We start from the raw sequence: 14,824 nt of genomic DNA, 5'->3' as shown, positions 1-14,824 counted from the left end.
AGCACAGACAGACAGACATGGAGACAATGACAGAGGAGGGGGAGTGAGCACAGACACAGACAGACATGGAGACAATGACAGAGGAGGGGAAGTGAGCACAGACAGACATGGAGACAATGAGAGCGGAGGGGGAGTGAGCACAGATAGAGACAGACATGGAGACAGTGACAGAGGAGGGGGAGTGAGCACAGACAGAGACAGACATGGAGACAATGACAGAGGAGGGGGAGTGAGCACAGACAGAGACAAACATGGAGACAATGACAGAGGAGGGGAAGTGAGCACAGAGAGACATGGAGACAATGACAGAGCAGGGGAAGTGAGCACAGACAGAGACAGACATGGAGACAATGACAGAGGAGGGGAGTGAGCACAGACAGACAAGGAGACAAGGACAGAGCAGGGGAAGTGAGCACAGACAGAGACAGACATGGAGACAATGACAGAGTAGGGGAAGTGAGCACAGACAGACAGACATGGAGACAATGACAGAGGAGGGGAAGTGAGCACAGACAGACATGGAGACAATGACAGAGGAGGGGGATTGAGGACAGACAGACATGGAGACAATGACAGAGGAGGCGGAGTGAGCACAGACAGAGACAGACATGGAGACAATGACAGAGCAGGGGGAGTGAGCACAGACACAGACAGACATGGAGACAATGACAGAGGAGGGGGAGTGAGCACAGACACAGACAGACATGGAGACAATGACAGAGGAGGGGAAGTGAGCACAGACAGAGACAGACATGGAGACAGTGACAGATGAGGGGGAGTGAGCACAGACAGACATGGAGACAATGACAGAGGAGGGGGAGTGAGCAGAGACAGACATGGAGACAATGACAGAGGAGGGGGAGTGAGCACAGACAGACAGACATGGAGACAATGACAGAGCAGGGGGAGTGAGGACAGACAGAGACAGACATGGAGACAATGACAGAGCAGGGGGAGTGAGCACAGACAGATATGGAGACAATGACAGAGGAGTGGAAGTGAGCACAGACAGACAGACATAGAGACAATGACAGAGGAGGGGAAGTGAGCACAGACAGACATGGAGACAATGTCAGAGGAGGGGAAGTGAGCACAGACAGACATGGAGACAATGACAGAGGAGGGGAAGTGAGCACAGACAGACAGACATAGAGACAATGACAGTGGAGGGGAAGTGAGCACAGACAGACATGGAGACAATCACAGAGGAGGGGATGTGAGCACAGACAGACAGACATAGAGACAATGACAGAGGAGGGGGAGTGAGCACAGACAGAGACAGACATGGAGACAATGACAGAGCAGGGGGAGTGAGCACAGACAGAGACAGACATGGACACAATGACAGAGCAGGGGGAGTGAGCACAGACACAGACAGACATGGAGACTATGACAGAGCAGGGGGAGTGAGCACAGACAGACATGGAGACAATGACAGAGCAGGGGGAGTGAGCACAGACAGACAGACATACATGGAGACAATGACAGAGGAGGGGGAGTGAGCACAGACACAGACAGACATGGAGACAATGACAGAGCAGGGGGAGTGAGCACAGACAGACATGGAGACAATGACAGAGCAGGGGGAGTGAGCAGAGACAGACATGGAGACAGTGACAGAGGAGGGGGAGTGAGCACAGACACAGACAGACATGGAGACAGTGACAGAGGAGGGGGAGTGAGCACAGACAGAGACAGACATAGAGAAAATGACAGAGCAGGGGCAGTGAGCACAGACAGACATAGAGACAATGACAGAGCAGGGGGAGTGAGCACAGACAGACATAGAGACAATGACAGAGCAGGGGGAGTGAGCACAGACAGACAGACATGGAGATAATGACAGAGGAGGGGGAGTGAGCACAGACAGACAGACATGGAGACAATGACAGAGGAGGAGGAGTGAGCACAGAGAGATAGACATGGAGACAATGACAGAGGAGGGGAAGTGAGCACAGACACAGACAGACATGGAGACAGTGACAGAGGAGGGGGAGTGAGCACAGAGACAGACATGGAGACAATGACAGAGGAGGGGGAGTGAGCACAGACACAGACAGACATGGAGACAGTGACAGAGGAGCGGGAGTGAGCACAGACAGAGACAGACATGGAGACAATGACAGAGGAGGGTGAGTGAGCACAGACACAGACAGACATAGAGACATTGACAGAGGAGGGGGAGTGATCACAGACAGAGACAGACAGACATGGAGACAATGACAGAGGAGGGGAAGTGAGCACAGGGAGACATGGAGACAATTACAGAGCAGGGGAAGTGAGCACAGACAGAGACAGACATGGAGACAATGACAGAGGAGGGGAGTGAGCACAGACAGACAAGGAGACAATGACAGAGCAGGGGAAGTGAGCACAGACAGAGACAGACATGAAGACAATGACAGAGTAGGGGAAGTGAGCACAGACAGACAGACATGGAGACAATGACAGAGCAGGGGAAGGGAGCCCAGACAGACATGGAGACAATGACAGAGGAGGGGGATTGAGCACAGACACAGACAGACATGGAGACAATGACAGATGAGGGGGAGTGAGCACAGACAGACATGGAGACAATGACAGATGAGGGGGAGTGAGCACAGACAGACATGGAGACAATGACAGCGGAGGGGAAGTGACCACAGACAGACATGGAGACAATGACAGAGGAGGGGGATTGAGCACAGACACAGACAGACATGGAGACAGTGACAGATGAGGGGGAGTGAGCACAGACAGACATGGAGACAATGACAGAGGAGGGGGAGTGAGCACAGACAGACATGGAGACAATGACAGAGGAGGGGGAGTGAGCACAGACAGACAGACATGGAGACAATGACAGAGCAGGGGGAGTGAGCACAGACACAGACAGACATGGAGACAATGACAGAGCAGGGGGAGTGAGCACAGACAGACATGGAGACAATGACAGAGGAGGGGAAGTGAGCACAGACAGACATGGAGACAATGACAGAGGAGGGGAAGTGAGCACAGACAGACAGACATAGAGACAATGACAGAGGAGGGGAAGTGAGCACAGACAGACATGGAGGCAATGTCAGAGGAGGGGAAGTGAGCACAGACAGACAGACATAGAGACAATGACAGAGGAGGGGGAGTGAGCACAGACAGAGACAGACATGGAGACAATGACAGAGCAGGGGGAGTGAGCACAGACACAGACAGACATGGAGACAATGACAGAGCAGGGGGAGTGAGCACAGACACAGACAGACATGGAGACAGTGACAGAGCAGGGGGAGTGAGCACAGACACAGACAGACATGGAGACAATGACAGAGCAGGGGGAGTGAGCACAGACAGACAGACAGACGTGGAGACAATGACAGAGCAGGGGGAGTGAGCACAGACAGACAGACAGACATGGAGACAATGACAGAGGAGGGGGAGTGAGCACAGACACAGACAGACATGGAGACAATGACAGAGGAGGGGGAGTGCTCACAGACAGAGACAGACATGGAGACAATGACAGAGCAGGGGGAGTGAGCAGAGACAGACATGGATACAGTGACAGAGCAGGGGAAGTGAGCAGAGACAGACATGGAGACAGTGACAGAGGAGGGGGAGTGAGCACAGACACAGACAGACATGGAGACAGTGACAGAGGAGGCGGAGTGAGCACAGACAGAGACATAGAGACAATGACAGAGCAGGGGGAGTGAGCACAGACAGACATGGAGACAATGACAGAGGAGGGGAAGTGAGCACAGACAGACATGGAGACAATGACAGAGGAGGGGGAGTGAGCACAGACAGACATGGAGACAATGACAGAGGAGGCGGAGTGAGCACAGACAGAGACAGACATGGAGACAATGACAGAGGAGGGGGAGTGAGCACAGACAGACATGGAGACAATGACAGAGCAGGGGAAGTGAGCACAGATAGACATGGAGACAATGACAGAGGAGGAGGTGTGAGCACAGACAGACATGGAGACAATGACAGAGGAGGGGGAGTGAGCACAGACACAGACAGACATGGAGACAATGACAGAGGAGGGGAAGTGAGCACAGACAGACATGGAGACAATGAGAGCGGAGGGGGAGTGAGCACAGATAGAGACAGACATGCAGACAGTGACAGAGGAGGGGGAGTGAGCACAGACAGAGACAGACATGGAGACAATGACAGAGGAGTGGGAGTGAGCACAGACACAGACAGACATAGAGACAATGACAGAGGAGGGGGAGTGAGCACAGACAGAGACAGACATGGAGACAATGACAGAGGAGGGGAAGTGAGCACAGAGAGACATGGAGACAATGACAGAGCAGGGGAAGTGAGCACAGACAGAGACAGACATGGAGACAATGACAGAGGAGGGGAGTGAGCACAGACAGACAAGGAGACAATGACAGAGCAGGGGAAGTGAGCACAGACAGAGACAGACATGGAGACAATGACAGAGTAGGGGAAGTGAGCACAGACAGACAGACATGGAGACAATGACAGAGGAGGGGAAGTGAGCACAGACAGACATGGAGACAATGAGAGAGGAGGGGGATTGAGCACAGACAGACATGGAGACAATGACAGAGGAGGCGGAGTGAGCAAAGACAGAGACAGACATGGAGACAATGACAGAGCAGGAGGAGTGAGCACAGACACAGATAGACATGGAGACAATGACAGAGGAGGGGGAGTGAGCACAGACACAGACAGACATGGAGACAATGACAGAGGAGGGGAAGTGAGCACAGACAGAGACAGACATGGAGACAGTGACAGATGAGGGGGAGTGAGCACAGACAGACATGGAGACAATGACAGAGGAGGGGGAGTGAGCACAGACAGACATGGAGACAATGACAGAGGAGGGGGAGTGAGCACAGACAGACATGGAGACAATGACAGAGCAGGGGGAGTGAGCACAGACAGAGACAGACATGGAGACAATGACAGAGCAGGGGGAGTGAGCACAGACAGACATGGAGACAATGACAGAGGAGGGGAAGTGAGCACAGACAGACAGACATAGAGACAATGACAGAGGAGGGGAAGTGAGCACAGACAGACATGGAGACAATGTCAGAGGAGGGGAAGTGAGCACAGACAGACATGGAGACAATGACAGAGGAGGGGAAGTGAGCACAGACAGACAGACATAGAGACAATGACAGAGGAGGGGAAGTGAGCACAGACAGACATGGAGACAATGACAGAGGAGGGGATGTGAGCACAGACAGACAGACATAGAGACAATGACAGAGGAGGGGGAGTGAGCACAGACAGAGACAGACATGGAGACAATGACAGAGCAGGGGGAGTGAGCACAGACAGAGACAGACATGGAGACAATGAGAGAGCAGGGGGAGTGAGCACAGACACAGACAGACATGGAGACAGTGACAGAGCAGGGGAAGTGAGCACAGACACAGACAGACATGGAGACAATGACAGAGCAGGGGGAGTGAGCACAGACAGACAGACAGACATGGAGACAATGACAGAGCAGGGGGAGTGAGCACAGACAGACAGACAGACATGGAGACAATGACAGAGGAGGGGGAGTGAGCACAGACACAGACAGACATGGAGACAATGACAGAGCAGGGGGAGTGAGCAGAGACAGACATGGAGAGAATGACAGAGCAGGGGGAGTGAGCAGAGACAGACATGGAGACAGTGACAGAGCAGGGGGAGTGAGCACAGACAGAAATGGAGACAATGACAGAGCAGGGGGAGTGAGCACAGACAGACATGGAGACAATGACAGAGCAGGGGGAGTGAGCAGAGACAGACATGGAGACAATGACAGAGCAGGGGGAGTGAGCACAGACAGACATGGAGACAATGACAGAGCAGGGGGAGTGAGCAGAGACAGACATGGAGACAGTGACAGAGGAGGGGGAGTGAGCACAGACACAGACAGACATGGAGACAGTGACAGAGGAGGGGGAGTGAGCACAGACAGAGACAGACATAGAGACAATGACAGAGCAGGGGGAGTGAGCACAGACAGACATAGAGACAATGACAGAGCAGGGGGAGTGAGCACAGACAGACAGACATGGAGACAATGACAGAGGAGGGGGAGTGAGCACAGACAGACATGGAGACAATGACAGAGGAGGAGGAGTGAGCACAGACAGACAGACATGGAGACAATGACAGAGGAGGGGGAGTGAGCACAGACACAGACAGACATGGAGACAATGACAGAGGAGGGGAAGTGAGCACAGACAGACATGGAGACAATGACAGCGGAGGGGAAGTGAGCACAGATAGACATGGAGACAATGACAGAGGAGGAGGAGTGAGCACAGACAGACAGACATGGAGACAATGACAGAGGATCGGGAGTGAGCACAGACACAGACAGACATGGAGACAGTGACAGATGAGGGGGAGTGAGCACAGACAGACATGGAGACAATGACAGAGGAGGGGGAGTGAGCACAGACAGACATGGAGACAATGACAGAGGAGGGGGAGTGAGCACAGACAGACAGACATGGAGACAATGACAGAGCAGGGGGAGTGAGCACAGACAGAGACAGACATGGAGACAATGACAGAGGAGGGGAAGTGAGCACAGACAGACAGACATAGAGACAATGACAGAGGAGGGGAAGTGAGCACAGACAGACGTGGAGGCAATGACAGAGGAGGGGGAGTGAGCACAGACAGACATGGAGACAATGATAGAGGAGGGGAAGTGAGCACAGACAGACAGACATAGAGACAATGACAGAGGAGGGGAAGTGAGCACAGACAGACATGGAGACAATGACAGAGGAGGGGAAGTGAGCACAGACAGACATGGAGACAATGACAGAGGAGGGGAAGTGAGCACAGACAGACAGACATAGAGACAATGACAGAGGAGGGGAAGTGAGCACAGACAGACATGGAGACAATGACAGAGGAGGGGAAGTGAGCACAGACAGACAGACATAGAGACAATGACAGAGGAGGGGGAGTGAGCACAGACAGAGACAGACATGGAGACAATGACAGAGCAGGGGGAGTGAGCACAGACAGAGACAGACATGGAGACAATGACAGAGCAGGGGGAGTGAGCACAGACACAGACAGACATGGAGACAGTGACAGAGCAGGGGGAGTGAGCACAGAGACAGAGACAGACATGGAGACAATGACAGAGCAGGGGGAGTGAGCACAGAGAGACAGACAGACATGGAGACAATGACAGAGCAGGGGGAGTGAGCACAGACAGACAGACAGACAGACATGGAGACAATGACAGAGGAGGGGGAGTGAGCACAGACACAGACAGACATGGAGACAATGACAGAGCTGGGGGAGTGAGCACAGACAGACAGACATGGAGACAATGACAGAGGAGGGGAAGTGAGCACAGACAGACAGACAGACATGGAGACAATGACAGAGCAGGGGGAGTGAGCACAGACAGACAGACAGACATGGAGACAATGACAGAGGAGGGGGAGTGAGCACAGACACAGACAGACATGGAGACAATGACAGAGGAGGGGGAGTGAGCACAGACAGACATGGAGACAATGACAGAGCAGGGGAAGTGAGCAGAGACAGACATGGAGACAGTGACAGAGGAGGGGGAGTGAGCACAGACACAGACAGACATGGAGACAGTGACAGAGGAGGGGGAGTGAGCACAGACAGAGACAGACATGGAGACAATGACAGAGGAGGGGGAGTGAGCACAGACAGAGACAGACATGGAGACAATGACAGAGCAGGGGAAGTGAGCACAGACAGAGACAGACATGGAGACAATGACAGAGGAGGGGGTGAGCACAGACAGACATGGAGACAATGACAGAGCAGGGGACGTGAGCACAGACAGACATGGAGACAATGACAGAGCAGGGGGAGTGAGCACAGACAGACATGGAGACAGTGACAGAGGAGCGGGTGAGCACAGACAGACAGACATGGAGACAATGACAGAGGAGGGGGAGTGAGCACAGACAGACATGGAGACCGTGACAGAGGAGGGGGAGTGAGCACAGACATGGAGACAGTGACAGAGGAGGGGGTGAGCACAGACAGACAGACATGGAGACAATGACAGAGGAGGCGGAGTGAGCACAGACAGAGACAGACATGGAGACAATGACAGAGGAGGGGGAGTGAGCACAGACAGACATGGAGACAATGACAGAGCAGGGGAAGTGAGCACAGACAGACATGGAGACAATGGCAGAGGAGTGGGTGTGAGCACAGACAGAGACAGACATGGAGACAATGACAGAGCAGGGGGAGTGAGCACAGACAGAGACAGACATAGAGACAGTGACAGAGCAGGGGGAGTGAGCACAGACAGAGACAGACATGGAGACAGTGACAGAGCAGGGGGAGTGAACACAGACAGACAGACAATGAGACAATGACAGAGCCGGGGGAGTGAGCACAGACAGAGACAGACATACAGACAATGACAGAGAGAGAGGGAATGGGGGGGGGGGGGGGGGGGGGGGGGCGGAGAGAGAGACAGACAGACTTAAGGATCGTCACAGAGAATGAGTTATCCCAACGTCATCCATATGGACAGAGGGAAATGCCTTCAAGTTTGTATCATTGGGTTGGAGACGGCTGGTGGCCAGGATGATCACTCACAGCACACCTGGCGGGAAAAACGCGAAATGACGAGCGCACAATTCTCGGACAGCTTCTGTCAGAAACTGGTTGGGCTTAATGTGTACGTAGCCATGGAGGAATTTAATAATAATGATGATGATGATGATAGTAATGAGTATTTATATAACGCTGAATCTTGTGCAGACAAATCAAAGCGCTTTCACACCAGTCAGTCACACGCATGCACAACTGTAGACTGAAAAAAACTGAAAAACAACGAAGGGGCAGGGAAGGGAAGCTATCTTGGGAAGAGGTGGGTTTCAAGGCCAGACTTGAAAGGGCTGATTGCGGAGACCTGACGAAGCCAAGGTGGGAGCTCATTCCAAATGCAAGGTCCAGAGACAGAGAAAGAACGGCGGCCGACAGTGGAGTGTTTGAATCTGGGCATGCGTAGACAGATCGGATCCGAAGCCGATCGTAGAGAGCGAGATGGGGTGCAGATGTGAAGGCAGCCACAGAGATATGAAGGGGCAGATTTGTGAATACATTTATAACAAAAAGTGCAGATCCTTGTACTTTATTCTGTATGAGACAGGGAGCCAATGGAGATGTTGTAAAAGAGGAGTGATGTGCTCAGATCTTTTCTTTCTGAGGACAAGTCGTGCAGCAGAGTTTTGTATGCGCTGAAGGGACTGGAGGGATGAAGCAGGCAAACCAGGCAATAGAGTTACAGTAGTCGAGGCGAGAGGGAATGAGAGAAACAAGTCTAGATGTTGCATCAGTGGACAGGTATTTCCGAATGGAACTGATGCGGCGTAATTGACAGTAGCGGGGCTGACAGGTCTGGCTGATAAACTTTTGCATGGAATGTGTTTTGTCAAGGACAACGCCGAGGTTCATGACTGAGCTGGAAAGAGCGATTGATGTACTGCCAAGTTTGATTGTGTCAATTGTGATGGAAGTGAGTTTTTGTTTAGTTCCTATGATCATTGCTTCAGTTTTGCCAGCGTTCAATTGTAACTTATTCAGAGTCATCCAGTTTTGAATGTCCAGGAAGCAGTCAGATGTTTATTGTAAGAGCGAGGACAAATTTTAGGGGTATCACTTTTCTGAAATGGAGGGTCATCGGCATAAGAATGGTGACTGACGTTGTGGCGGTTGATAATTTCAGTGAGAGGAGCAGTGTACAGTGTGAAGAGCACAGCGCCTAAAACAGATCCCTGTGGGGTTCCGTGTTCAGTTGTAACGGGTCCAGAATTTGAATTCTGCAAATTTATCCCATGCGGGATCTCATTCATTCGTGGGGTCTGAATCCATTGAGAGACCTAAATCCTATAACAGATACGAATCTTATGAGGGATCTGAATTATTTGAGAGACATGAATCCCATGCCCAATTTGAATTGTATGATGAATTGGATTCCCACAATGGAGAGGGTGAAAACAGCATGAGGTATGATGAATTGGATTCCTACAGTAGAAATGGTGTGAACAACATGAGGTATCATGAATTGGATTCCTACAGTAGAAAGGGTGTGAACAACATGAGATACGATGGATTGGATTCTTACTGTAGAAAGGGTGTCAACAACATGAGGTATGATGAATTGGATTCCTACAGTAGAAAGGGTGTGAACAACATGAGGTATGGTGAATTGGATTCCTACAGTAGAAAGGGTGTGAACAACATGAGATACGATGGATTGGATTCCTACAGTAGAAAGGGTGTGAACAACATGAGGCATCATGAATTGGATTCCTACAATAGAAAGGATGTGAACAACATGAGGTATGGTGAATTGGATTCCTACAGTAGAAAGGGTGTGAACAACATGAGGCATCATGAATTGGATTCCTACAATAGAAAGGATGTGAACAACATGAGGTATTGGATTCCTACAATAGAAAGGATGTGAACAACATGAGGTATTGGATTCCTACAATAGAAAGGATGTGAATAACATGAGGTATTGGATTCCTACAGTAGAAAGGGTGTGAACAACATGAGGTATGATGAATTGGATTCCTACAGTAGAAAGGGTGTGAACAACATGAGATATGATGAATTGGATTCTTACTGTAGAAAGGGTGTGAACAACATGATATATGATGAATTGGATTCCTACAGTAGAAAGGATGTCAACACTGCCATTTATCTCCTCAGACAGAAGGCTTGATTCTCTCAATGAGATCGCTAATGACAGGGCCAGGGGAATATCTCTCGAGGGATCTCAATCCTGTGAGATATCTGCAGAGACAGACTGTGTTCTTAGAAGATGATCTCTTCTGATACAGGATGAGCTCCTTTAAAATGGATCTAAATCCTATTGATTGATTGACTGGTTGGTTGGTTGGTTGGCTGAATGATTGGTCAATTGATGCCTTGGTTGGCTGATTCGTTGATTAATTAGATAGTTGACTAATTATTTGATAGCTTGATTAATTGATGAGTTGATAGGTTAGTTGATTGATTATTTGATGTATTGGTTGTTGAAGTGACGTGTTTTTGAGTCAATCAGGAGGATCACTGATTATTTCATGTATTGGTTGGTTGGTGAAGTGACGTGTTTTTGTGTCCATCAGGAGGATCACTGATTATTTCATGTATTGGTTGGTTGGTGAAGTGACGTGTTTTTGTGTCCATCAGGAGGATCACTGATTATTTCATGTATTAGTTGGTTGGTGAAGTGACGTGTTTTTGTGTCCATCAGGAGGATCACTGATTATTTCATGTATTGGTTGGTTGGTGAAGTGACGTGTTTTTGTGTCCATCAGGAGGATCACTGATTATTTCATTTATTGGTTGGTTGGTGAAGTGACGTGTTTTTGTGTCCATCAGGAGGATCACTGATTATTTCATGTATTGGTTGGTTGGTGAAGTGACGTGTTTTTGAGTCAATCAGGATGATCACTGATTATTTCATGTATTGGTTGGTTGATGAAGTGACGTGTTTTTGTGTCCATCAGGAGGATCACTGATTATTTCATGTATTGGTTGGTTGGTGAAGTGATGTGTTTTTGTGTCCATCAGGAGGATAACTGATTATTTCATGTATTAGTTGGTTGATGAAGTGACGTGTTTTTGTGTCCATCAGGAGGATCACTGATTATTTCATGTATTAGTTGGTTGGTGAAGTGACGTGTTTTTGTGTCCATCAGGAGGATAACTGATTATTTCATGTATTAGTTGGTTGATGAAGTGACGTGTTTTTGTGTCCATCAGGAGGATCACTGATTATTTCATGTATTGGTTGGTTGATGAAGTGACGTGTTTTTGTGTCCATCAGGAGGATAACTGATTATTTCATGTATTGGTTGGTTGATGAAGTGACGTGTTTTTGTGTCCATCAGGAGGATCACTGATTATTTCATGTATTAGTTGGTTGGTGAAGTGATGTGTTTTTGTGTCCATCAGGAGGGAATGCGGGTCAGGAGTTCAGCCGCCTCTCACCTCGCCCCAGCACTCACTTCCGGTCTTCTCGCTACAGTCGTCTCCCTTCTTTTACAACCATTCTAGTTCTTGTTGGTGCAGTCGTCTGCCTGAGACTTTTCTGTCGACGCAACGTGAAGCCTCAATAGGCAAATTAATGAATTCCTGTTATTCTACGTCACTTTCACTGTTAATGAATGAAACCTGAACACTTTTGATTTGCAAATCTACAGTCCACACAGCGTTAAATCAGAATGAAGCCAAATTTCGTTGTAACATTTTAAAGTTGTACATGCCCTGTCAGCTTAGCGTGAAATGACAGCAGTTATAATTAAGAGAAGGAACAATGCAGGACATTAACGGCCAAGCTATGTACATTTCCTTGGTTTAATAGTGTATCTGTTCTTATTCTGCATGACAATGGACATTCATAGCAAGTGATGTAATCATTATTATTATTATTATCATTATTATTATTATTAGTTATTATTATTATTATTGCACCGACAAAATGGACCATGAAACATGGACATCAGTGGGTCTGTTCTTGTTCTGTATGACAGCACAGGACACTGATCAGAAATCGTCAAAATTGTTTTTCATTCCCCACGATAGTGAACATGATCTGACGATACATTGTTCAGATACTGTTTACAAAAATAGAATATGGACCTTGATGGTGTATCTGTTCTGATTCTCATTCTGTTTGACAAAATGGAATATGAATCTGTTTTGATTCTGTTTGACAATTAGGACATTGATATCTGTTCTGATTCTCTTTGACAAAATAGAAGATTAATATCACAGTAACAGTGATGTGAGTTATTTTTATGAATAAGTATCATCATTATTATGGACTTTGAAATAGAACTTGAACATCTGATGGAATAACTGTTCTTATGGTGTGTCATTTTTTTTTCTCGAAATATACATCTTTGTAGCAATAATTTGTGATGACGGATTATTATTCAGTTATGCTTGCTGTCCTCTATTGTATATAACAACATCACTGACATAATGATTTAACGGGTTTGGCGGTGTTGTTGGATTTTAATCATAATTTTACATGACAATGGAAAAGAAATGTCCAGTGATTTATCGATTCTTTTAATGTATGACCATGGTTTTCATTACACATGACAACAAGAGGGAGAGGTAGTGGCAGAGTGGTTTAGATGCTTTGGCGCCAACACAGAGTCCATGACGGTCTGGGTTCGAATTACAGTCTCGCTCTTTACCCCAAGTTTGACTGGAACATCAGACTGAGCGTCGTTTCATTGCAATGGGACGATAAACCAAGGTCCCGCTCTTGGTGCACTGAGAAAGAACCATGGCGACATCAGTGCTGTGCTCTGGAAAATTGTCATTGTTGTCAGAGAGATCGATATGACAGCATGACACATGAATGGTTGTATGACATTGTTGTCAGAGAGATCGATATGACAGCATGACACATGAATGGTTGTATGACATCATTGTTGTCAGAGAGATCGATATGACAGCATGACACATAAATGGTTGTATGACATCATTGTTGTCAGAGAGATCGATATGACAACATGACACATGAATGGTTGTATGACATCATTGTTGTCAGAGAGATCGATATGACAACATGACACATGAATGGTTGTATGACATCATTGTTGGTAGAGAGACATTACAACACAAGATACGAACGGTTCTGTGACGTCATTGGCAGAGACATGAAAACGCGACATGAATAACTATATGATGTCATTGTTGGTAGAAAGACATGACAACACAAGACAAAGGGTTCTTTGGTGTCATTGTTGGTAGAAAGACATGACAACACAAGACAAGAGATTCTTTGGTGTCATTGTTGGTAGAAAGACATGACAACACAAGACAAGAGGTTCTTTGGTGTCATTGTTGGTAGAAAGACATGACAACACAAGACAAAGGGTTCTTTGGTGTCATTGTTGGTAGAAAGACATGACAACACAAGACAAAGGGTTCTTTGGTGTCATTGTTGGTAGAAACACATGACAACACAAGACAAGAGGTTCTTTGGTGTCATTGTTGGTAGAAAGACATGACAACACAAGACAAGAGGTTCTTTGGTGTCATTGTTGGTAGAAAGACATGACAACACAAGACAAAGGGTTCTTTGGTGTCATTGTTGGTAGAAAGACATGACAACACAAGACAAGAGGTTCTTTGGTGTCATTGTTGGTAGAAAGACATGACAACACAAGACAAGAGGTTCTTTGATGTCATTGTTGGTAGAAAGACATGACAACACAAGACAAAGGGTTCTTTGGTGTCATTGTTGGTAGAAAGACATGACAACACAAGACAAAGGGTTCTTTGGTGTCATTGTTGGTAGAAACACATGACAACACAAGACAAGAGGTTCTTTGGTGTCATTGTTGGTAGAAAGACATGACAACACAAGACAAGAGGTTCTTTGGTGTCATTGTTGGTAGAAAGACATGACAACACAAGACAAAGGGTTCTTTGATGTCATTGTTGGTAGAAACACATGACAATACAAGGCATGAATAGTTCTTTAATGTCATTGTTGGTGGAGATTTTGTTATCTCTAAAAGAGAATTGCTGACTTCAGATAAGGGATTCCATCTATATGTGATTCAGCAAATATTAGGATTTACATTGAAATGTGATTCAGCAAAATTAGGATTTACATTGAAATGTGATTCAGCAAAGGTTAGGATATACATTGAAATGTGAATCAGAAAATGTTAAGGAAGGATTTACATTGAAATGTGATTCAGCAAAGATTAGGAGTTACATTAAAATGTGATGCAGCAAAGATTAGGATTTACACTGAAATGTGATGCAGCAAAGATCAGGA

General features: G+C 47.7%; 1 protein-coding gene across 2 annotated transcripts in view; it reads left to right on the top strand.

Annotated features, from left to right (window-relative positions):
• The window catches only part of LOC143301385 (uncharacterized), a 158,679-nt gene extending 144,071 nt beyond the window's left edge, over positions 1-14,608 (top strand). For both annotated transcript variants that reach the window (XM_076615629.1, XM_076615630.1), the window contains exon 4: positions 11,971-14,608. In XM_076615629.1, coding sequence (XP_076471744.1) covers positions 11,971-12,134 — 164 coding nt within the window. In that variant the 3' untranslated portion in view covers positions 12,135-14,608. The remainder of the gene's footprint in view (positions 1-11,970) is intronic.
• Positions 14,609-14,824: the final 216 nt, after the last annotated feature.

The sequence above is a fragment of the Babylonia areolata genome, chromosome 27, assembly GCF_041734735.1.
Source record: "Babylonia areolata isolate BAREFJ2019XMU chromosome 27, ASM4173473v1, whole genome shotgun sequence".
NCBI classification, from domain to species: domain Eukaryota; kingdom Metazoa; phylum Mollusca; class Gastropoda; order Neogastropoda; family Buccinidae; genus Babylonia; species Babylonia areolata.
The sequence above is the reverse complement of the archived record's forward strand: the minus strand, read 5'-3'. Positions and strand labels throughout refer to the sequence as shown.